The sequence below is a fragment of the Oryzias latipes genome, chromosome 15, assembly GCF_002234675.1.
Source record: "Oryzias latipes chromosome 15, ASM223467v1".
Classification (NCBI taxonomy): domain Eukaryota; kingdom Metazoa; phylum Chordata; class Actinopteri; order Beloniformes; family Adrianichthyidae; genus Oryzias; species Oryzias latipes.
The window spans coordinates 14,061,899-14,085,053 of NC_019873.2; the positions used below are offsets into that span (position 1 = coordinate 14,061,899).

The window sequence follows — 23,155 nt, forward strand, 5'->3', positions numbered from 1 at the left end:
GATGCCTCCCTTTCTATCTTAATCGAAATCAGGAGGGAGATCATACATGAACATCCATGTGCTGTAATTCAAAACAACGTCTGATGTCTTCTGTCAAGAGAGGAGATTCCTCAGAGGTGAGTGGGAGGTGGATGATCCATCATAGTTTGAGAAAAATCGCCCACCAAAACGAGACATTATTAACAAAGGGGTTTAACAGTTATCAGGACACAAAAATTATTTCATTATATCACAATTAAACTTCTATTATCAGGTGATAAACACACAATGCTAACACAATTCTGGGTTTTAAAGTATCTGCAATATTTAACCTCTAAAAAACACTTTTCCTGAACAGGTAAAATGTCCTTGTTGTACTCTAAATTGTAAATCAGTGACAGGAGGAAAACATACCTGCATTGTAAATTTCATTTCACTTCAAAGTCTCTCAGATTATCAAAATTAATGACAATACATTTATTTGGAATTCATTTTACTACAAGCAGATGATGTCTGTATGTTTCTGAGGAAACTGGAGATCCCTGCAGATATAATCTTTTTTTTTTAATAGATCATTGATTAGATTATATTAGATTAGATTTGCTTCATTGTCATTGTGCATAGTGCAATGAAATTTAAGCATCGCCATCAGTTCAAGAACAGCAAGGAAGGGAAAAATAATTAAAAAAAAACATCCTAATACACTAAAATCAAACAAAAGATTGTTCCTCTTTTTCATCATATTTAGGGCATGACAAACATTGATGCTGCTTACTTACTTCCTGAGAAGGCACATTAAAACACCAAAATAACTGGAATCATCTTTGTGCACAAGCTCTAAAAAATATTGAGACATGCAGTCTCGGCATAGATTTTCAGTTTGGATACTTTTTTTTTTGTAGGAAAATGGATTTAACCTGTTAAATAATTCTCCCTGATAGTGTGGCCCTGCAACCAACTGACAACCTGTTCAGGGTGTATCCTTGAACAGTACCTGGATTGGTTGCAGCAACCACTTGACCCTGGAAAAAACAGCTCCATACATCAGTTTTATCTAGTTCTATAAATACACTCTTTACTTACTGCATTACTGTTTCATACTCAGAGAAAATGGCAAAACATGCCTGTTTTAAAACCAACCCTGTTTATTTCTCTCATGTCTAAACCCCTTTAACACAAGAAAATAAGCTCATGCCAAACCCCCATTGTGGTCAGATCTCTTGACTAAATATCACCACAACCAAAACTTGAGCTTATTTGCTGTTTGACTTTAATTTCTCGTTTGATATGTAGAGATTGGACCAACAGTCTTGTTGTTGCACAGAAGCAGCTGCAGCTTTACCCGTCCCCTCTGGTCTGCTTTACTCAATGTTGTCACACGTGAAATGTTCAAAATGTCAGGCCACATTGCTTCCAGGTAATTTCTTTGAAGTGGAAGAAAAGTAACAGTTTAAAAAATATACCTAAGAGCAGGAAATGTCTGACCTTTTGACCTTAAACTTATGTTTATTGTTAATGTCTAGAATGATTGTAATATATTTAGCTAAATATTAAATTGGACCTTGATCACATTGAAGTTTCAGTATCATAGCTGACTCACTGACTGCTCTTCTTTCAGCCTACTCCTACTTTCTGTGTTCAGACAATATACATTTTTTCTTTTACTGAACATTTTCTACGTCTATGCCATTCTGCAGCTGTTGTACCATTTTACTCTGATCATCTTACTTAATGTAATTGCATGTCTTTTTTTGTTTTTCACAGCTTTTCTATACTGTTTATACTTGCTGTAAGGCACAGCTGACATGAGACCACCAGCATCTCCTGTCATGTTTTTGTTGAACTACTTAAAGACTTATGTAATCCTCTTCATTGTAACAGCTGTCAGCTCTGCATTTGGGTCCATGTCTTCTGTCAATCAGCTGTGTGCAGTAACTTGTTAGGTTGATAAGCAGCCACTTTTAACTGCAGACTCAGCGACATACTTTTTACAGTCATTTATTTTTGGAAAAGACTATATCTGTCCATAGTATGTCTGCAAACATTTAGCTGTATTATTTTGTATCTTTTCAATAGGTTGTACAAGTACAGATAAATACAATTACATCGTTGATGAAAAAATTCCAGAGCAGTGCAAATCCCATAACAGGTAACATGTGTATCTATTTTTTAGTGCATGCCAGATATTTATTTTGCATTATTAAGAGCTTAATAGGGAACTTAACCTTTTTTTCCCTCTGAATGTTAAACTCATTGCTGTCTGAGCATGTGAGGTGAATAAAAAACACTTTCTACATATTGAAAGTGTTAAAATAATTTTTGGGAACAAAACCTGTATGTCAAGGTTTTTGTCACCAGATAACAGCTGATTTATGACACCTTTTTATGTTTCCAAAGATAGTTTATTGCTCCCAGAAGCTTAAGGTTAAACTGAAGATGGATCCCAAATGCAACATAGCTAGAATGTCTTGCATTTGGACACAGGATAACCAAGTGGTACGAAATAGGCTAACATAGCACGTTCCATCTTGTTTCTGCATCCACATTTTCTCCACACAAAAATATTTAAGTTACTAATATAAAAGAAGACAGTCTGGCATTTCCCCTTCATCGTAACTTCTTGGTTGTGCAAAAACACACACCCGATGAACTCTTTAAAGTTTGTGGATAAGTAAGAATGTGGTGTACCTGTTGAGCTGAGAGACCAGGTGATGTTCAGATTAAAGTTGTTTGAGGCATTGATGGACATGTCAAGGTTTTTGTTGGCCTGCAAAATAAAAGAACAAAGAAATCTGGAGGGTAACACATTTGTGAATTAAATGATTTTTTTTTATTTAAACACCAAGCAACTTGCATCTATCTATGAGAGAAACTAAATCAGAGTGTTGAGTCGAACTGTTTTGGCTTTTTCTTTGCAGATGACATCTTCTTTTTTATTCAAGAAAAAATTTTCAAACAATACTTCTAGTACTTTTGCCAAACTGAGGTATTGTAAACACCGTATAGCAAACCTGAAGTTTTAAGAAACATGTTTCGTGGCCCAGGGTTTACCTGTTCAGGTGTGGCCATGAAGTTGATGGCAGTGTAGTAGCGGTCGTCCTCCTGAAGCAGACTGAAGGTGAATTGGTAATCGATAAGTAGATTATCTACAAAACAGAAGAAGTGAAACATTTTTTTAAAAGACAAGGTCATTTGATGAATAAATTCGATAACAATGAAACCTTGGTCAAGATCACATCAAAGAAGCTTTTCTCAAACAAAAATTGACTTATGAGGAAAACAAAAAACAGGGGAAACAATTAGTTGATGTTTGATTTATTTCTGTGTCCAAGTCTTAGCTTTAAGAAACAACTATAAGAACATACAGAATGAAAGTATGACAATAGAAATTGCATGCATGTGTGCTTTCATAAATCAATGTTACTTTCTTAGACAAGGATACAGATCGATCAATAAAACATTAGTGAGATTCTAAATAATCGTGTTCCTCATGAGAATAAATCAGTTCTGACAGTGGCTCTTTTTACATGTCTCTCTGTGGTTCTGTCAGTGACACTGATGCGTTGAGAAAATCTCAAAAACGTTAACCTCTGGACGGACTCAACGGGTATCTCTCGGTCACCTTGTCAGTCTGGGACAATCATTTGGGAAGAAAAGGTATCAGAGGAAAGGAGAGGAAAGCTAAGGTGAGGGTAGCTTTTGTTAAAACGTTCCCATTATGATTGTATGTTTGACTACATCCAAGAATATACAGTGAGCATCATTTATGTAAATTATAGACATTATGTTGTCCCCAAAACCAAGCTTCTATGAGGACAGCTGCAAGAAGTATAAAAAAAAAAAAAAAAGAATCCATACCTTTACTGTGAATTCTATGTTGTTTGAAAGTGTTTAAAAGATAGCTCTTTACGACATCAGACACGTTCCACCGAAATCAAATGATCATGCCCAATCCCCATTGTGGTCAGATCTCTTTTGACTAAATATCACCACAACCGAAACTTTAGCTTATTTGTCTGACTTTAATTTCCCGTTTGAGATGTAGAGATTGGACCAACACTCTTGTTGTTGCACAGAAACTGAGAACATAGCTTTGTTACGACATCAGACACGTTCCACCAAAATCAAATGAGGGACAATAGTCTAATGCTAAATATTTAGTTGAATATTAGGCAGAATATTGTTTGACTGTCTGCATATTTTGCTTAAATTGTAAAACGCACCTTACTAAATGAAAAAAATGAACTTTCATTTGTCCGTGCTTGAAAGTTGAAATATAAGTCAGATAAACTATTTAAATGACAGAAATACAAAGACTATTAAAATGTGTTTTTATAAGTAAAAACACATTGGTTGGTTTTAGTTTTTTGTTTCTCTTTCGTTTAGAAAGCTCCAGTTGATTTGTAATTGCGAAAACTGCCCCCCAAATTGCATTTTTCAGTCTGAATTGAAAGCTTTAGGGATTGATTTGCCTTTGGTCAGATCTTTACGTTGATGTTTCGATGCAGAAACTGAGAGAGCATCATGTCTCGACATTTCCTGTGTCAACTGTTGAGTTGAATAAAGTAGTAGGTCTGCCACCAAGCGTTTGGACTTGACTCCTTAAATTTGTTTAAGGCAGCTTCACTGCTACAGAACATAAATACATTTATTACAAATTTTAGCCAAACAACTTTGTTCTCCATTTCAACTTAAATGTGCCTCTTTTTACACAACAGCACTTGATAAAAAATAAACATTGTTTGATAGAATGTAGTGACGAAATACTCAATTTGTTCACAAAACGTCTATTTTAAGTGTACAAGTGTCATTCTTTAGGAGAAAAATTCTTCAGAACAGTGTTTGGTTTTCAGAATGTTTGAATACATGACTTTGTAAACTACTTGTGCAGTGACTAACGAGAAGTGTCTTGAAAGTGTCTGCTGTGAGAAAGTACTTGTCCTTTTTAAACAGGCACTCCACTTTAGGATTGGCTAGTGAAGTGCAGAGTTTATTTTTTGTTTTGTTTATAAAAAGTCATCTAGATCCTGAGCCTGTAATAAGTCTGTTTCCCTCAACGCTGTTCCTCTGCTGCATGCCATAAGGTAATCACTTCAATCCTCACTTTTTTAGTACCAGCAGTCCACGTCAGACTGTCTCTACTCAACTCAGTTTGGTTTCAAAGTTCAACTGTCTTCTTTGTGCCTGACATGCTTTGAGAGTCTTTTCCGACCTGTCTGTGCCAATCTGACTTGGATTGTTGGTTTGTGAAATGGCTTAACGAGTTTTCCAGGGTGTACCCCACTCTCACCCTTCAGTAGCTCCATAGGCTCCTGCAACACTGTGACAGCCACCAATATGGGAATAAAACCATTTTCCTGTCTTGACTATTTGACCCCTATTCAACCCAAAAAGACTTTAATAAAATAGGCTCCATAGCCCTTCCTGATAAGACCCTATTTTGTATCTGGGCTGGGGACAGGGCTAGGACTTGTGGCAACATAGTTAGGCAAAACCCCTTAAAAGTCTATGTAAGTCTCATAAATGCGCGTTTCGAGCTTCCGTGTTCAACAATCTTGCATTCGCGCGATGCTAAGCAAGTTTACACAACTGTTTTCTATATCTACATACTGCTAAAGGCACAGCCATTGAACTTGCGTTGAAAGTTAAACTGGGTCATACTTTGATCAATCAGTGACTCAAATCTGTTATAGACATTTGGATGGCATCCCTTTTAATTCATGAAAGTCCCAAAAGTTTGAAAATTGATCCTGAAGGAGAAATTAATAATTGCAGTTTGTGCCCGGCTGGAATTATATGACACCAAGTCTTTCCAACTATTGAAACAGAGCTGTGAAACCAAAATCATAGATGTTGTAAACATAGACGTACAATAATTTTACAGTTTACCCAGATAGAACCACCGATGCTGTTCCAGGGATTGTAGAGCTGTCTAATGGAGAGTGACAGGAGTCATCATAGAGGAAAGGAGAGATTTTCAGTTTATCAAGCAGGAAAAAAAAAAAAAAAACATTGTCACACTGCGGTGAATGACTGACAAAGAATTTTGGTAATATCCTTCCTCTCAACTGCATACATTTAAGCCATCACCAGGAAGAAAGCAAGTTTTGTTTGCCAAAACTGGTTTTGTTCTGCCTTCATGGTAAGTTGGCCCAAAACGGAAGATAACATCAGATCGAAGGTTTATTTATGTTTTTTTTTTTAAATCTTTCACATCCCTTCAGGCAAAGAATCTGCGTTTATTTATCCCCAGAGTTGACAGAGCAACATTAATGCTTGGGATTTTTTTCTATATTTTATGACAGAAAATATGTAAAAAATACGAATGGGGATTTGTATCTGACATTATTTGCCTGTGCAAGTATTTACAGATGTGCATGTGTAAGATCTAAACCAAAAAACTAATTACACGAGTCTCTCTGTGTTTGAAATCAAAGCTATTAGAATGAAGAGCTAGGTTTAAAAGTTCATCTCGGCTAATTACAAATCCCATCTGAGAATTTTGACAAGAGGTCTAACTTAAGCAATCTCACCTCTGTGCGCACATGTGCAGATTCTCCAATGAATCGCATCAAGGCATCACTAAACGTATTAACAATCACCAGAAGAGCTAAAATAGAAATCGTCAATGCCAGTTTCTCAGGTTCACAGATGGGGGATCTTATTACCATAACATGAAAGCTGATTCAGCGAGGATGATACAACACACCCCGACGTGGAATGAAACAACACGAACCCATATCCGGAACGTGATCTTATCCTGTCGGACAGAAATCTAAAACGAGCTCGAGCTCATGTGAAGAACTCGTCTTAGAGAATCTCTGACAGATGTTTCACCTTCTTCTTGTTTGTTATTTGGAACACTTTTTGGATGTAGCTGTACAAAACGACAAATTTAAGCATCACAGCTGACTGGAGGGCATTAGAAGTCTGCACTAGCAGAAAAAAAAAGAAAAGAATCCCAATACATCTCTATTCTACGAAAAACAAGAAATAAAACAGGCAGGTCAAAGGTTAAATGTGAGTTGAGGGTCAGGCTTGACTAATTGAGAAATATAGAGATACAAGAGTTTACTTTTAAAGTCCCACCCTAATCATCTTTTAAACAATTTTATAATTGTTCCCAGTTGTCTTTTAATTATGATTATGCCACTTTTATCCATAATCATAAAAACCTGCGTACAGCCCCTTAAACCCCCAACCTAACATTAGTGGGGCAACAAAAATGGCGAGCAATATTGGAGCTATCCAGCCGTACAGTTTTAAACCAGATACCAGCTTGTGGATCGCTGATTGTAACTTCTACATCTAAAACAGCACAGTTTCATCTGCTCCTGACTCACATCAATTTGAATAAAGAAATACTCAGAAATGCAATTTTAAGATGAATGTTCTTATATATCGTATTTGTCCTCCATCATCAGAAAAATGTTAAGAACACGTTAAAAACACCAAAAACACTGTTTTCATCGGAGAGGGTCTTAAAAAGTTACAGTAATAAACGCTAGTGTGCCAATATATTTTTCTCTCATTGGACAAACGAAAAGGGCAAAACCATTGATTAAGTTTTTTTGTAAGAAAAATTTTATATTAAGTCCATCAGGATTAACATTAAAAATGACAATGTTAACCCGCTTTTACCATTTTCTTGGCTAAAAAGTCAAATTTAGTTAGATAAACCTTTGATTCCTAATATTTTAAGGTTTCATGGTTCTTTTGGAGCTGTAAATGTTTTTTGGGGGGAAAAAAACAACCCTCCTTGAGGCATCAAAAGTTGCTTTTGCCATCAAATAGTAAAATCGAAATGGAGAAGTGGAGTAATGTTTATGGACATGTTTAAACCTGAAAGTGCACATGTCATTGGCCCAGATGGAATTGAAAATAGGAATGATTATACTGCATGCAATCTAATAAAGCCTCAGATGAGCCAGCTGTGACATCAAACATGTCTCACAATGCCCCAAAACAAAACTGATAATGATCATGAAAATCAAAGCAAAAAAGGTTTGACTACTCTAAAATAGTCCAAGTAACCATTGTATTTTGCCTTACTACTGAAATAATCAATCTATGTATGTATAGGAGAGCCGAGGACATCCTAAAACAACCTTTCTCAAATCTCTCAGTGACATCAGTTTATGGTTCCTTGAGTGTTTGTCTCTAATTGTCTTTTAATTGCTGTTATATGAGGCTGTCAGTAAATACACTTTAATTCAGCTTGACTGAGCTTCCTAAGAGGCCTGAGGGAAGCCAAAGCTAGTGACAGCGAAGTGTCTGGTGTTAGCTCGCAGTTCAGCTGACTGCTGGTCCGAACAAAAGAAGTGCCGGGACTCTCTGTGGCCGCTCCTAATGAGACGTCCCTTGTAGCGAGCTTTGATGAAATATGACAGTGGTTCATTAAATTGTCGTCCCGGTGATGCCTGCCTATAAATACGAGCGCGACTGGGGGCAAACTCATTAAACAGCAAAGTTGCTTTTCATCAATTGACTCACGGTTCGACATGACAGCAATAACTGAACCGAAGCGTCGCTCCCTCTGCTTTTTCCTTAGAAATTATTAGAAAGCTGATTTCAAGAGGTGGATACTGAGATCAATTTTTATAACAAATTCGATTTTTTCTTTTCTTCTTTTCTACTTATTATGTACAACTAATGTCTCTTGTTTTTAGTTTAACAACACAATTGATTCTCTACTGCAAAGAAAATATTGTTATTATCCTGACTTTTATGGCCCTCTGCCTGTCCTGTACGTTTGGCTACGAATATAATATTCACAACTTATGTCAAATAACTTATGACGATTCAGTTGACAAGAGGGTCACTTTTACTTTAGAATGTTAAAACAAACTATAAAATCTTGTTTAATAATTGGACCATGTTGGTGCTGCTTCAGGCAGAAAAGGTTTTTTTTCATTTTGGCCCGCAACAGTCCTGGACTGCAATGACCATATTGTTCACACAATTCTTCTTCCTTCCTGCACCTTTAAAGGGGAAATGTGGCCCCCGCCACAGACTCAAAAACTCACCATATTTTACACAAACCTAGGTGGCAACAGACTAGGTGTAAAGAATGCTGGCGAAAGGGCGAGCAGCTTCTCAGCCAGTGAAGTCCAGCCATACAGCAGGTAGCACCTGCAGAGCATACAACCCCACTTACGGCTTCAATTATTGTTTTTGTTAAACTGCAAAGGCAGAAAAACCATCCCATAGAATTCATGCACTTTATCCAGTAGTACTACACGTTTTTCATTTTTTTTAGACAGATTAAAATGTTTATTTTATTGCTTTAGGTGATTGTGCTCAGGGCCAATCAGAGATCCCTAGCCCTCAGGCTTCCATCTAAACATCCCTGCTACAGAGTATTTTGTAGCAGTCTCTTCTCCTGCTGTTTGTTTTATTATCTTTGGCAGGAAAAAAAAAAAAAACTTATTGAAGAGGATAAATACAGGCGCCTCTTTGGTAATTATCCCCTAGTTGATCATGCTGCTGAAGTAGAACTGTGGGTATAAAATCCTAATACCTGTCTTCCTCTCAAAGTAAAAATATATCATCGTAACCAAATACACTGTTGTTTATTAATGCTTACTTTATGGTTTTTAATCTACTAGCTTAATTGTATTTTGGTACCAATGGGAAGATGTTATTTATTTAGATTAACATGAACTTTTGAAAGGTTTGCTCAAAAAAACGTTTTTGAGCGTTGTGGTGGGACTTCTGGTTCCGATCGAGGACTTCCGGTGCCGGACATTGACCATAGCCAGGTTCTCTTGCAAAAGTTCTTTAATATATCTTAGCTTGTCCAACTATTTACCACTCCTGTCTCCCTCATAACAAAAACTGTGGGGAATTTGTACCAGCAGACAGAGACATGAAATTAATTGATTATTTGATGAGATGACTTTTGGAGTAAAGAGAGATATCACACCTTTTGTTTGAAAGTGCTGTCATAGTCTTGAAAGACATATGGGCAGGAAAAAAATGGTGTGAATGCAAACAAACACATTAAACAAAACTACTCTTGGTATATACATTAGTTTGAAACGCCCACTTTGACAGTCAGCACATCATTAAATCGATACAAATGCCCTTTAAAGTGTTCATATGATTTGGACGCTCTAGACACATCTGACGACTCTGGAGGATTCAATCATTGTAATTTTTACGAAATGTTATTAAATGTCGTTCACCTCTCAGTATATTCCATCAGAAGTCCCCACAGCCAATCAGCTTTCACTAATACACATGTGATTTGGAAGAGAGTTCTACGCCAAATGCCCTTCCTGACACAACCCAGTATTTTATCCAGGCTGGGGACTGGCACACGAGGACCTAGACTTGGGGCTTCACAGTTTGGCAGTAGCGCCAAAAGTCTTTGCCCAAACATCAGCATTGGATGAAGCTCATCAGCCTCCCTGGGAAACAAATCCTGGTTTCCCATGCGCTAGTTCTACATGCAGCCAACTGAGCCATCCAGCCATTAAGAGATCTTATAAGATACATTCTAAAAAGAACTATTAGTAAACATGTTGAATAGATGGCCCCACCCATAGAACTGATAAGGCCTTGGCTTGAAACATCACATTCGATTTGCTTCATAGGAACAGCTGGAGTCGTACCGTCTGTAATCTGTTTGCTTACTTTTGATGATTTACCTGTATCTGGCTAGCACCTGCCCTGTTTCATGGTGCGTGCACTCTATCTTAGTCAATGAAACTCACAAAAAACAGAGCTGCTATAAGCTGCAGTTATGGCTACTTTGCAAAAAATGATTCAGTCAGTATTTAGCACAACAAGCTTGCTGTTACTTTTTACTTTTTTATACATCTAATAAACTTGTAAAAAAGTAACAGGTGTTGACAATGTCTTCAGAAAGTTACAGGCGCTAACCCCCTACTGAAACCTCTCCTCTCATTTACACTAGACAATATTGTTCTTATCAGTATTTTAGTTCAGTGACTTTAAGCGTTATTATGGATCTCTGCCACAATTATGACTTTGTTGTCAACGCACAAGGAAATGGGAATCTTTTTAACATCAGTTCACACACATTGTGTGTGTGTGGGTGTGTGTGTGTGTGTGTGTGGGTGTGTGTGTGTGTGTGTGTGTGTGTGTGTGTGTGTGTGCAATTGCAGACTGCATGGTGAAGAGGCACTATGTGCTCACACATGGACTCATTTGAGCGTGCTCACTCTTACTCAAACAGAGCTAACCTCTAATGTCACATTAATGACAGAGCATAATGGAGTCAAATGCATGTGAAATTTCACGGCACTTTAGTCGCCGTCATGGAGATATCAGGAGCACGGAACTGTATCTACAGACTAACAGCCCTTTATCTTCATGCGCCTCTGGCTGCACAAACCAACATAATATGAGGCATTTCATATTTACCAGCAAGGGTTTCTCACCAATGCCATCTAGTGTCATCAAGTCTCAAGTATGTGGGCCTTATGTCAAAATGGCCAAAACTTTATCATGATGACTTCCTGTAAAAAGCCTTTTTTTTTTTAATTCAAATAATTTGCTAAAGATATTAAATAGGTGGGAAGGGAAAACAAAAAGCTTAAAAACAGAAATGTTTTTAAAGTTTCAGATGAGAGCGCACCTTGATAAATTAATGAATTCAGGTTGTTTAATAGCCATGAAAAGAAGCAGCACAGAAGCAGCGGATCTTCAGTCAGTAAAAGAATGAAAAGCAAGTTATTCACAACTGCCCTCAGGAGTGGATAAGAACTGTCTCTGGGCGTTGCGCAACCACCTTTCAAAGACCCAGTTTTCCTTAAAAATGAAGTTATTTGAAATTTACCACCCTCTATTTGGCGGCGATTAGTCACGAGTCATCACTAATGGGAACATTACTAATGTCTACAGTACTGCGTAAGGACCCTTTATTCATGAGTGTATGCACCTTACATTATCTTTACAAATACTTCACAATTAACACATGTGCCGCAACTGTATGTTTTCTTGTGGCCCACAATGGAAATACATCTTAAGGGGCTGCATCTTCAGCACCTGCGCTCCTCTGAAGATGCAGCCGGTTTTCTCTACAACCCAAATAGCCACAGCACCCGTACGTATCAACAGGGGAGTAAGGGATTAGCTGTTGTCAAATTGCAAAAATTCTGCCTATCTCATCATGTACAGAACACAACATTCTTACAAGTTTTTAGGAAACTGAAGAAATTGATGGAAGTACAAGAAAAAGTTAGAGACTATCATTGACTGTGGTTTTGAGGATTTAGATGCAAATTTGCTTATTCACTGCATCATTAATCTGCATGACTGTATCAATGACAATGCTAAATGGGTACAGGAATACTTCCAGAGAGCACTGTTGGCAAACACAATTCACAATGGAACCTGCTGATGCCAACTAAATCTGTAGCAATTGAGAAGAAAGACTATACTTGAAAATGTTTGGCTTTCGTGTTGGTAGCCTATAGCATGAATCACATATAAAATGGGCCAATTTTGAGCATAAAAGTGAAAATCTAAAACATTTGCTGATCTTGGGCCCTTTTTGGAATAAAAAACCTAAATGGAAGAAAATGATGTTAAAAAAATGCAAATTAGCAAATCAGCTAAAAGAAGTGCTGCGGAAATATTAAAAAGAATAATATAACTGTTTTAAATACCGGTATGTATTTTTGATCCTTTTATTGTAATGGCTTTCAACTCTCTCATTTGCCACCTTTCCAAAGTATTCTTACCCCCCCCCCAACCCCCACCCACAATATAAAATGGTCTAGCACCGTTTCTGATTGTAAAAAAATGTTATCGTATCTGTTTGACCTATTATGACATTACTAATACAAAAATACAAACAGTACTTTAACAAAATGTAAGCTATACTTTGATGTAAAGACATTTTGACTGTTGAGGAATTTGCCATGACTCTTGAGTTAAATACTCCTTGTTGCATCACTCCTAACCACACAATTATTGCCATTGACAGTACTTTCCCTACCAGCGTCTTATAGTATTAGACATGATGACAGTAATTTATGGCTAGTAGAACCCTTCTTCCACTTGTGTGCATGTGTTTGACGGAATGTGCATTCTTGCATGTCACCTAACATCTGTTTTGTCTGTAGTCTTTCTCCTCCATCTGCCCTCTGAGAAGAGAAACCAGCAATTTGCTGCAAATGAGGTAAGTCAGAGCGAATCCCGACGACATTGGAAAAAATGTATACAAATCACAGAGGGAAGAAAATACTTCAACTTTGTTTTGTTTTGTTTAGGTTTTAACTTTAACCAACTATTTTTTAGCACACTTTTACAATTTTTTTTTCTATTTGAGCTATAAAATACATAAAGCGAAAATAAATTTGGAGGCTTCAAATGTGCCCGTCTGAAATGCAACGATGGAATGTACTTCATGGAATGTGCAGGAGGTAAATAATCGCCTTATTTCTATTTAATGTTATGCTACATTGCACATACTCAACATACATTTTTGTTTGTATTTTTTGTAGTTTCGGATACAATAATGACAGGAAGTTTATATTTATTTCACTACCAGATGTTCAGGATCTGTCCAAAGTTTTCTTTTTTTTCAAAATAACTAAAAAAAGCTTCTTGTTAATGTCTAACTTTTGTGAATTTTAAAGAACACCTGAGCATATATATACACATATATTTACACACATATATACACATATACATATATATATATATATATATATATGTATTCACTATATGCCTTATTTTACTACTTTTCCTCCCTAACAACTGGCTGCATTTGTTTTTGAATTGAGTCATGCCTTGGCACAACCATCTTTATTCAAATACATATCCAATTTAATCTTGCAAGAAACCTTTCTTTTTTTCACCTGTGTGCATAAGTCAATGTGACCTTCACAGGCCTTCTTTGAAGCTCATGGGCTTTATTAAAATTTCAGATTTTGATTTTGTGGGCGAGGACCAGATTTAACAACAATGAGACTCAAACGAAGATGCCAAATAGAAGATGAGCAGCACTTTGTATGTGATGCATAGATTATGTGTGAGTCATTTGTGTATTTACAAATAGGTGTGATTTGATGTGATCACCCTGAATCAGCAACTAATAGTGATGAAGTAATGTTGACCTTTAACATTGAGGCCAACCACTGAGCAAAACTGGTTTAAATGTTGATGTAATGTAACAGGCCTTCCAACAGAGTACCAGATCTTTTTTTTCTTTTTTTTTGTGACGCAGATAAGAGTTCACCCTGGAAATCTCTTAGATCAACAATTAAATAATCAAAACATATTTATTCAGCACTCTTCTTTTGTCCAAGTTTAGTCAGGTGCTTCTTAAACAAAAAGAAACAAGTGGGCAGCTGTTGAGCCAAAATAAATGTGTTTCTGGAATGGAAAAGAAGCCGATTTTGGGATAACGGAGTCACTGGAGCCAACCCAGCTACTTTTGAGTCGCCAGTCTGTTGCAGATTCACACACTCACACACAATGACACCTAGGGGCAATTTAGTGTAAACAATGAACCTATGAAGCATGTTTTTGGACTATTGGAGGAAGCCGGAGTGCCCAGAGAAAACCCATGCATGCACATGGAGAACATGCAAACTCCAGACAGAAAGGTCTCAGCCAGAGCACTAACCAACCCAACGTGCAGTTGTACCATAACATGAATCAGAGAACTAAGAGCAAAGAAGGGGTTAAACGTGTCCCAGAGCTAAACAAGGAACAATAACCCCTCAAAAAATGAAGCGTCCCTAACAGATTCTAAACAGACGTGTGCTGGGTCAGTGCCTGCATAAACGTTTGTTTAAATAAGATGGTATAGGCCATTCATCAACAGTGTACAGAGGGTCCTGAGCTCACCACACCAGGGAGTTGGAAGAGAACTAAATGTCCACAGTCAGGTCTACCAACACACAGAGTAGGGGAGAGCGCCACCTAGAGCAGGCCTAATAAGCTCCTTTGGTCACTTTTTAAGTTGAGAAGATCTGAAGCCCCTTTCAATACACAATTACTCACAACTGCTACTTTATCTTACTATTCATCATCCTTTGACCTCAATTGCCTCAGAGAAGCAGCTCAGTAGCCCAGAATCTGTGGATGGACTGGGCAGTTTCCAGAAAAAAAAGAACCCTGAAGGCAGTTTTTTGACAGAAATAAAAAAATTAAAAATTTGTAATGATTAAAAAAAACATTTTTTTTTATATTCTCATCTTTGAAAAAAAGGTGGAAAAATCGTCAAAAGGCCGACATTTTAATCGCTCTTGGGTTTTGGGTAGTTACATTTAAAGCGACAGTAACATTATTCTGGTCAGTGACGCCTGACAGCAAGGATTAGAGTTGGAAATAAAGTGCTCACATGCTGACAGTGTTCACAATCATTGCAGGCAGGTTAGGAAGGTAACTGAGACCCAGGTGTACCTGTGGCAGAATACTTACAATAACATGTTCCTCTGAGGGGGTTACCAAGGTAACGGTTTTCTGAGTCACATCTGCAGCACCAGAACAGGGAGACAGGTGGGGAGAGGAAGAAGAACAAGAGAGAAAAATAGTTAATTTAACATGCAGCAGTAGCGGGGTCTTCACATCTGTTTTACCAAAGTGTGAGTGACTGTGTGCGAGCGTGTATCTGATGAGTCTCTGTTGCACGTATAAATTCCCTGAGCTGTTTGGGAGGTGATTTCCCTCGACAGTTCTGTCCAGCCATAGCAGTTTCAATTTCTTCTCCCATAAAGGCACAGACACCCACATAATTATGATGTTAATGAGGAAGGCTCTGGCCTAAAGATGCTGTTGGATGTACATGAGCATTCCCTGTGGAACTGAATTATGGAAATAAAACTTTTAAATATGTTCCCCAGCTGCTCTAAAAGAAGAATTTGATATCTGAGTGTTAGTGATTAAAAAATAAATTAATTAATTAAATACACCAAAGACAGTGTAAGACTTCAAATCTCTCAGCTGGATTGCTGTTAATCAGTAATCTTAAAAACAACTATTTTGCCAGACTAGAGTTAATCCAATTTATATTTTATTCTGAAAATACTTGCCTTGGATATTGAAACAATTTACTTTTTTCACCGACACTTCAATTATCAACTTTTTTAAACATCTTCAGAGATTTTACGAAAGTTGCTTTTTTGTTTCTATTTTCTTTTTTCCGAAACACTTCCAGGCAATCGTGTGTGATCAGATGGGGAAACCATGAACTAAATCATAGCTGAGATGCTCTGCTGGATGAAAACATATCTGAGTTAAAGCTAAGCATCGCTACCAAACTACTAAATGATTTCAGTTTTTGTCCACAAGCTCAAAATTCATCTTGCCATTTTGATTCTTCTGATTCGAAGAAATATCACGTTTTTTTTGTCATATTTTCATGCAAAAACAGAATTTAAATTTTTTAAAGAAAAAACTATGTTCATATAACTATTTTTTATTTATAACTTCATTAAACTGTGAGCAGAATTATGAATTATGAATGAAATCAAAAGCTGCTTTGTTGCCTGAAAAAACACAAAAAATATTTTCAGGCAAATCAACACAGAAATCTGAATAACTAATTGTGTATTTTTTGGCAAATAACTTTTGGATTTTTTTATAACTATTTTAAACCTAGCTTTAACAATTTTCTTTACCTCCTGCTCTTTGTTTAATTTTCTGTTTAAAAAAATATGTGCTAAAGACAGCAAATCTTTTTTTTTTTTTCGACAAGCTTTTGTGTGCATAGGCGGTGCTGGTGTCAAATCTGGTAGCAGTTTTAGATTACCAAGAACGGGTTTTTTGACATAGATTCTGATCAAAGGGCAGCCTGCATGAGCTCTCCTCTGACTTGTACTACAAACCATAGGCGGTGCAAGCCCAAAAGCAGATGCAGAAAACTGTTTGCCCTCTCACATCCAAGAACTTTTTTTTTTCCTTGGCAAAATCATCCTCTTCCCTTTTTGGATCTGGCAGAGAGACAACACCAGCAGTGATAAACCTTTTTGGACAATATTCAGAATGTCACATGATGGCATTTATGATCACATAAAAAAAAAGAAAGTTTAATTGGATAAAGGGGACTTAGTGGAAGTCTTATAGTCCTGATTTACTGTAGTCCAAAAGTGTATTGAATTCAAAGTAAAAATAAATAAATAAAACAACACCAAATAAGAGAAACGATTTTATGTTTAGTTATTTAGTTTTTTATCTCTGAGATAAAAAATACAATTTTTGCTAAGCTTTTTTCACAAAAAAACAATTTCAAAAACAATGATTATAACTCAAGATGAACAGATTAGTGACAAAATACCAAACATATAGGTTTTGTTTAATTTCATTTAACTGTAAAATTTCACTAAATGTTAAAAAGCTTTCTAGAAAACTAGAGTATCAATTAGTTAGGGTTACTGAGCTGCAGCCACAAGTGATGGAGTATTTGCAAAGCTGCAACAATTTCTACAAAGAATTATTCTGAATTAGGATTGTGTGAATGTTGCACAGACTAATTGGAAAATATGGGTTTACAAACATTTCTTCTTTTCTTCCATTCCCACTTAGTTCTGTGCAGGGTCACGTGTTTCAGAGGATTTGTATCAGATTCTCACTTCAGGCTCCAAAATAGTTTGAGCTGATTTTCTGACTATGGTAAATGTTTTATTAGACCAATCAGATGAAACTGAATCATTTCCCACCACACCTAACCATCTGTCACAGCACACTAGTGAACCCAATGACTGTACAAGAGATCTGGACTGAGTGAGTGTGACATCACCCTTAGAAAATGGCTTACTTTCAGGTCCAAACGAATTTAGTCAATATGTCGCCATTTTTTTCGCGATATGGATGCTGTCATGTTGAAGCCAGACAACATCAGTAAGCAGTGATTGGTCGGTCTGAGTCAGGATTTCTATGGCAACCAGTCAATCAGAAGTGAGCTTGTTAGAAGTCCACAGCCCTACCACTGAAAGCAGGCTCAGGGGAATCTGTCAAATGTTTTGAACGGTGGCATCCGATTGGTCAATTTAAAACTTGAGTAACTCCCAACAAAGAAAAATTATGTATTAGCAAGAACATGTCTAAACAAGCTATTAGAGCAAGAACGGCGATTCAATCTGATGGAATGACTGAGTAATAGCTGTTTATTTTTCCACAGAAGTCTATGGGATTCCTCAAGCCTGCAGACTCCAGGAAGCCAAGGCGGGAAGAGTTACATAGTCCAGATTTTTACACTTTTCTTTTTATAATTTTATAAATGTATAGGTTTTTTTCTAGATCAAATATTCTAAAATCACAATGAAGAAACTAAAACAACAGCAAGGCATTTACTATCCTTTGGGGGGGGGGGGGGGGGGCACTTAAGCCAACACTACAGAGGTCTTACAGTGACATGACACACACTTAAGCTGCTTACAGGGGCCTTAATGGGGTGGGGGGTAAGGGCAGAGTGAGAGTGGACTGCCTCATCACTAAACAGCTACAAAAGAAAAGTCTCATAAATTCCCTTAGTAGTAAAAGGTGCCCTGCTCTGCTTTCTGATTCTGTAATCCTGAGAAAAGATAAACAAGTAAAATAAGGAAGTGTCCTCATGGTCCTTTCTTTTCTTTTCTATGTGGTAAATCAACATGAGTTCCTCTCTGCTGAGATCAGATAAAGCAGATTTCAACATCATTAGTTAATCAGTAGGAGGAAATTAATATTAAAATGTAAACAAAAAACATTGACAAATGTGTCATTTACCAAAACAAAGGAAAAGTGGAATTAAGTGGATATTAACCCAGGATGATGTACTAAGTGCAAATCACCTAAACTGCTTTAAAGTTATTGCCAATGCAGCTCCAATGTTAAGATATCACTGTAGTCTAATGTATTTGACTTTAAGTTTATTTGATGTATGTTTTTTTTCCCCCCACTCTAATCAGAATCTGAATATTCCTAAAATTCCTGTAGGGAAAATTATAATTTGTTGTTCTTGATCATTGCAAGAATAGATATTAGCATTACAAAGCAAGAATGTAAGATCTTCTAAGCAGGTTTAAAAAAAAGTGAATTTAAAAAACAAGCACAATTTTTTTTTTTTAATTTGTGCAGATATAAAGAGAACATTAGAAAAAAAGTTACTTTTTACAAAGAGAATGCTAAACAGATATGTTATCATTCTGTATTATATTACAAATAATGAGTTGTGTCAACTTTTAAGTAGACTGATTTTGCTACAAATGTAGGGTGGTCTGCGAGTTTGATGAGAAACTTAGAGATGTGTTGGCATCCTCAAGTTAACCCTAAATGCCGCAGAAGTTACCTTCTGACACAGTGACTTTTGACACAGAGTTGAGGTTTAGATTGATAAAGAATCATTTTAAATTTGAAGACACATGAACGGACAGAGAAAGAGGAAAGAAAGGGTTAAAGTCTTACTCCGATTATTGTTTCATCTTTTGAAAAGCATTTTCAATCATCTTTAATTACGATCATGCAATTTTTAGTCCCAAAAAAAGTGTGACGCCGCCCCTCTTCCCCTCCTTGTTGATGAGAGCTGTGTTTAAGCAGAGGAGGGCCACCCAACGTATTTTCCACGTATTTTTCACAAATAAGCTCTTGATTCAAACTGAGTTTGTCATTTGCTCCTGATTCACAACAATTTCAAAAAAAGAAATACTCAGAAATGCAATTTTGAGCTTGGTTTTTAATATGTCCTCCGTCATCTGAAAACAGAACATGTTAAAAACACCAAAAAACTGATTTATGGGTCTTTATGTTACTGTCATGATTCTTCTTTACAACGAACACACACAAAAGCACACAAAAGAACCCAGACATCACCTGCAACATCAAAGCACCCACCGTTTCACCCATGAACATGAAGTGAAGGCTCGCATCTGGAATCAAAATGACAAACAGGTGTTCTCCTGCGTGGCATTTCATTTGGGAGGGATTCAAGCAAAACCAACAGCTTTGACAGGGACATTTTTAGACAGACAGAAAAAGGAAGAACGCTAGAGTAAATACATGGGATGAACTGGTGCACAGAACCCTAAAAGGAAAGTATTTGGAAAACCCAAACACACACAAGCCAGAGCGTTGTTTCAGCTTTGGGTCGGGTTGTTTTCTCCGCCAGTTTAATTAAAAAGACCAAACATGACACCAGGTTGGCAGTTTAAATTTAACATTTACTTTCTTTTAACTGGAGCCGAGTAATGTTCACACTTACTGTCATAACGTTCTACAATATTGCATGCCCTGAGTTTTACTGTCATTTGTTTCCAACTACTATTTTCATAAACCTCCCATTGCTAAGTGTTGGCTTTTTATTTAATTACACCTACTAAATAACCCTGCTGCAGGAAAATGTTAAGAAAAACCAATCAAGATAAAGTGGCTCAACATCCCAAACGGAATTTCTGGTTATGTTAAGTATTTATTTTAAAAAATCATCAAGCCCTCACAAGGGCACAAGATTGATTGAAAAAAAAAAAAGAAAAAAAGAAACGTAGCCATTGGGAAGATGTCACCCAAATTTTGCCCTATGATCCAAAATGATGATTATAAAAAAGTCAATTATTGCCTTATCGTTACAAAAGTAAGAACAAAATCCAACCTGCAGGAGGCGGACCTTGTAATCCTATCCAACCAGCATCCAAATTCATCTCTGCTGAGCTTCAGTGTGTGCCTGAATTAGATCAGCCATGAGTAATAAATGAAGATGCATCCTTGTCGTTTCTGATGTTTAATGCATTTTTAAAGTTCTTTTGTGGGTTTCCTCAAAAGTTGCGTCAAGGCAGCAGAAATAGCTGAGAAGAGAAGGATAGAGGACCCACTCCAATCAGCGTTTAATCCATTGTAAAAGCGTTCCCAGTGTTTTTTTTTTAAGTATGATCATGCTGGTTTTAAGCATAATTATAAAACTGCTGTTATTTTCTAAGACATAGTTTCTGCAAAGGAGCAGGAATTCATTAGATTTTGGCCTCTGAGTTGTGGAATGGAACCATTGGCAAGAAGCAACCCCGCCCCCTCCCAGTTGTGGAGTGGAGCAGAGAGCTTGGCCCAAACAGTGTATTTTCTATGTCAAAAATGAGCTCCTTCTCAAACGGCTTTCTTTTCTACTCCAGATTCTCAATAATTTGATTAAATAAATACCCAGAAATGCTATTTTGAGCTTAATTGTGTCCTCCACAAGAACCTATTAAAAACACCAAACACGTTTTTATTGGATTGGATTTTTAAACAATAAAAAACTTGGACAGTTTTTGACAGCACTGATTAATTCAACGTTAACCCTTTATTGAGCAAGATCAGTCAGACAAACATGTACGCTCATTGATGTGATACCTAAAGATATCCAAAAAATGGTAATCATTCTCCTTTTAATTTAAAATATGACATGTTTGTTAAAGCATATTAGCTGACAATCTGTTCATTTTCATAATCTAATTTGTTTTTTCTTTTTATTTTAACAAGTTTATTGTGAAACGTTTTGCTAGGTTATTAAAAATGATGGAGAACTACAGTACATGTATTGGTTCTACCTAACATGCTATTTACACACAGTTTTTCATGTGTTTTGTGTAATATGTCATCCTTCATGAACAGTCAGAGTATTAAGATTACATTTGACAGCACAAATTTATGTTGAGGTTCTGTTTGGGTGACTTGCAGGTTGCTCTGACCTGAGACTGACCTGTGTTCACATAAGGAGCAGAAACAAGGTCTGGGATTACTTAAACACTTTTTTTTTCAAAGTCACCACAAGTGTGGGGGTTGAAGCTGAGGGCAGAAGGATCAGATACTTCTGGGAATTCTTGAAGCCAGTCTACCTCAATCTGAAAGTTTCGCAATTTGTTCATGAACCAAATCAGTTATATCATATGAATGTGTAAAAAGTTAACTACTGATCTAAAAAATCAGATCATGTGCTTCTCAATGAAAACAATCCAAAATATACAGAATTACCGTCTATTTTGATCATTTATGACACAAAAAGCGTGCGACAGGCAATTGTCCTTCCACACTCCTATGTGAGTATTTGCCCCTTAGGGTGCTGTTTGAGATGAGTTTTCTAAATCTATGCCCCAAAATATTCTCTGCTGTTGAATATGCGGGTCACAATTATTCCTAACCCTAAAGGAAGAACTGCGCGCAAAGATGGTGTGGTGCTTTAAAATGCAATCCTGTCACTTCTCCAGCTGCACAAATACATTATAACATCTGCATGGGTCTGATCTAATGTTGGTGGCATGAAATGCTTACAACGGCCAGATGAACAGCTAAAATACAAAGAAACTAATACATCAGCCAAAATTGACCTTCCCGGGCTTCTGTAGAAACACGGCTGTGCAGTGAAATGAGATGATTACAGTATTAAAGTTCTGAGAGGAGCGAAAGCTGTGACATATGGAGTTGACAGTCTTTCATAATTGTAACACATTGACACGCTTAATAGATAAAAATGTGTTTTCTTGACAAGAAAACCCTCAGTATGTCCAAATGTTAAGAGAAACATGAATTTAATGCAGGCTATCTTACTTCAAATGAGAACCAATGTATGTGTTGTGAATTTAAATCGACAAATCCCTCCTTTTGGGTCTAATGGTAGCATGCATAAATAAAGAAAATGAATGAATGAATGAAGGTTAAGCTTCCCTACTTATCTGTATGATGGGAATTCAATATTATTACAATAATGAGTTATTTTAATTTTTGATACAAAGGCTGTTGCATGTGTCTCTGCAGAATGTCTAAAGGTGTTGATTGCCCTGCAGAAAATGTATAATCTAAAAGTTCATGTTCCTTCCAAATGTTCAGGAACAGTGTAAAGGGCATAAAGAAGATAAAGACGGGAGCTTGCAGATCCTAAAGGGGAACACCCACTCTGTTTTACTTTAAAAAAAATAAGTACACACAAAAAAACAGGGTTAGATAACAACTAAACTTTTCACCCCGTTTCCTAACCTTTTTGGTAAAAATATACGACGCCACAGAATTTATCGGTCATAGTGAATCCACTTCAACAATCGCCAAGAATTTCTGTCAATCTCTGCTGTCAGACTGAGCCTCCTTCTGTTGTTAGTGTAATGCTACATTCACGCCGGGCTCAGCAATGCATGTTCAAGCAAACACTTCCAATGGAGTCTATGTATACCCGCATAAATGCGTGTTTTGGGCTTCCTAGTTAAAAACGTTTGCGTTCATGAGTCACTTCACAAGTTGTATGGATAGGGTCCTTTTACAA

The 23,155-nt window shown here is 36.8% G+C and overlaps 1 protein-coding gene across 1 annotated transcript in view; it reads right to left on the bottom strand.

Annotated features, from left to right (window-relative positions):
- Positions 1 to 23,155, bottom strand: part of LOC101172102 (attractin-like protein 1) — a gene marked incomplete in the record, with an annotated part of 241,418 nt that overhangs the window by 145,567 nt on the left and 72,696 nt on the right. The window contains 3 exon segments of the mRNA XM_023963706.1: positions 2,668 to 2,746; positions 3,031 to 3,125; positions 15,385 to 15,437. Of these exon segments, the coding sequence (XP_023819474.1) occupies positions 2,668 to 2,746; positions 3,031 to 3,125; positions 15,385 to 15,437 (227 nt within the window).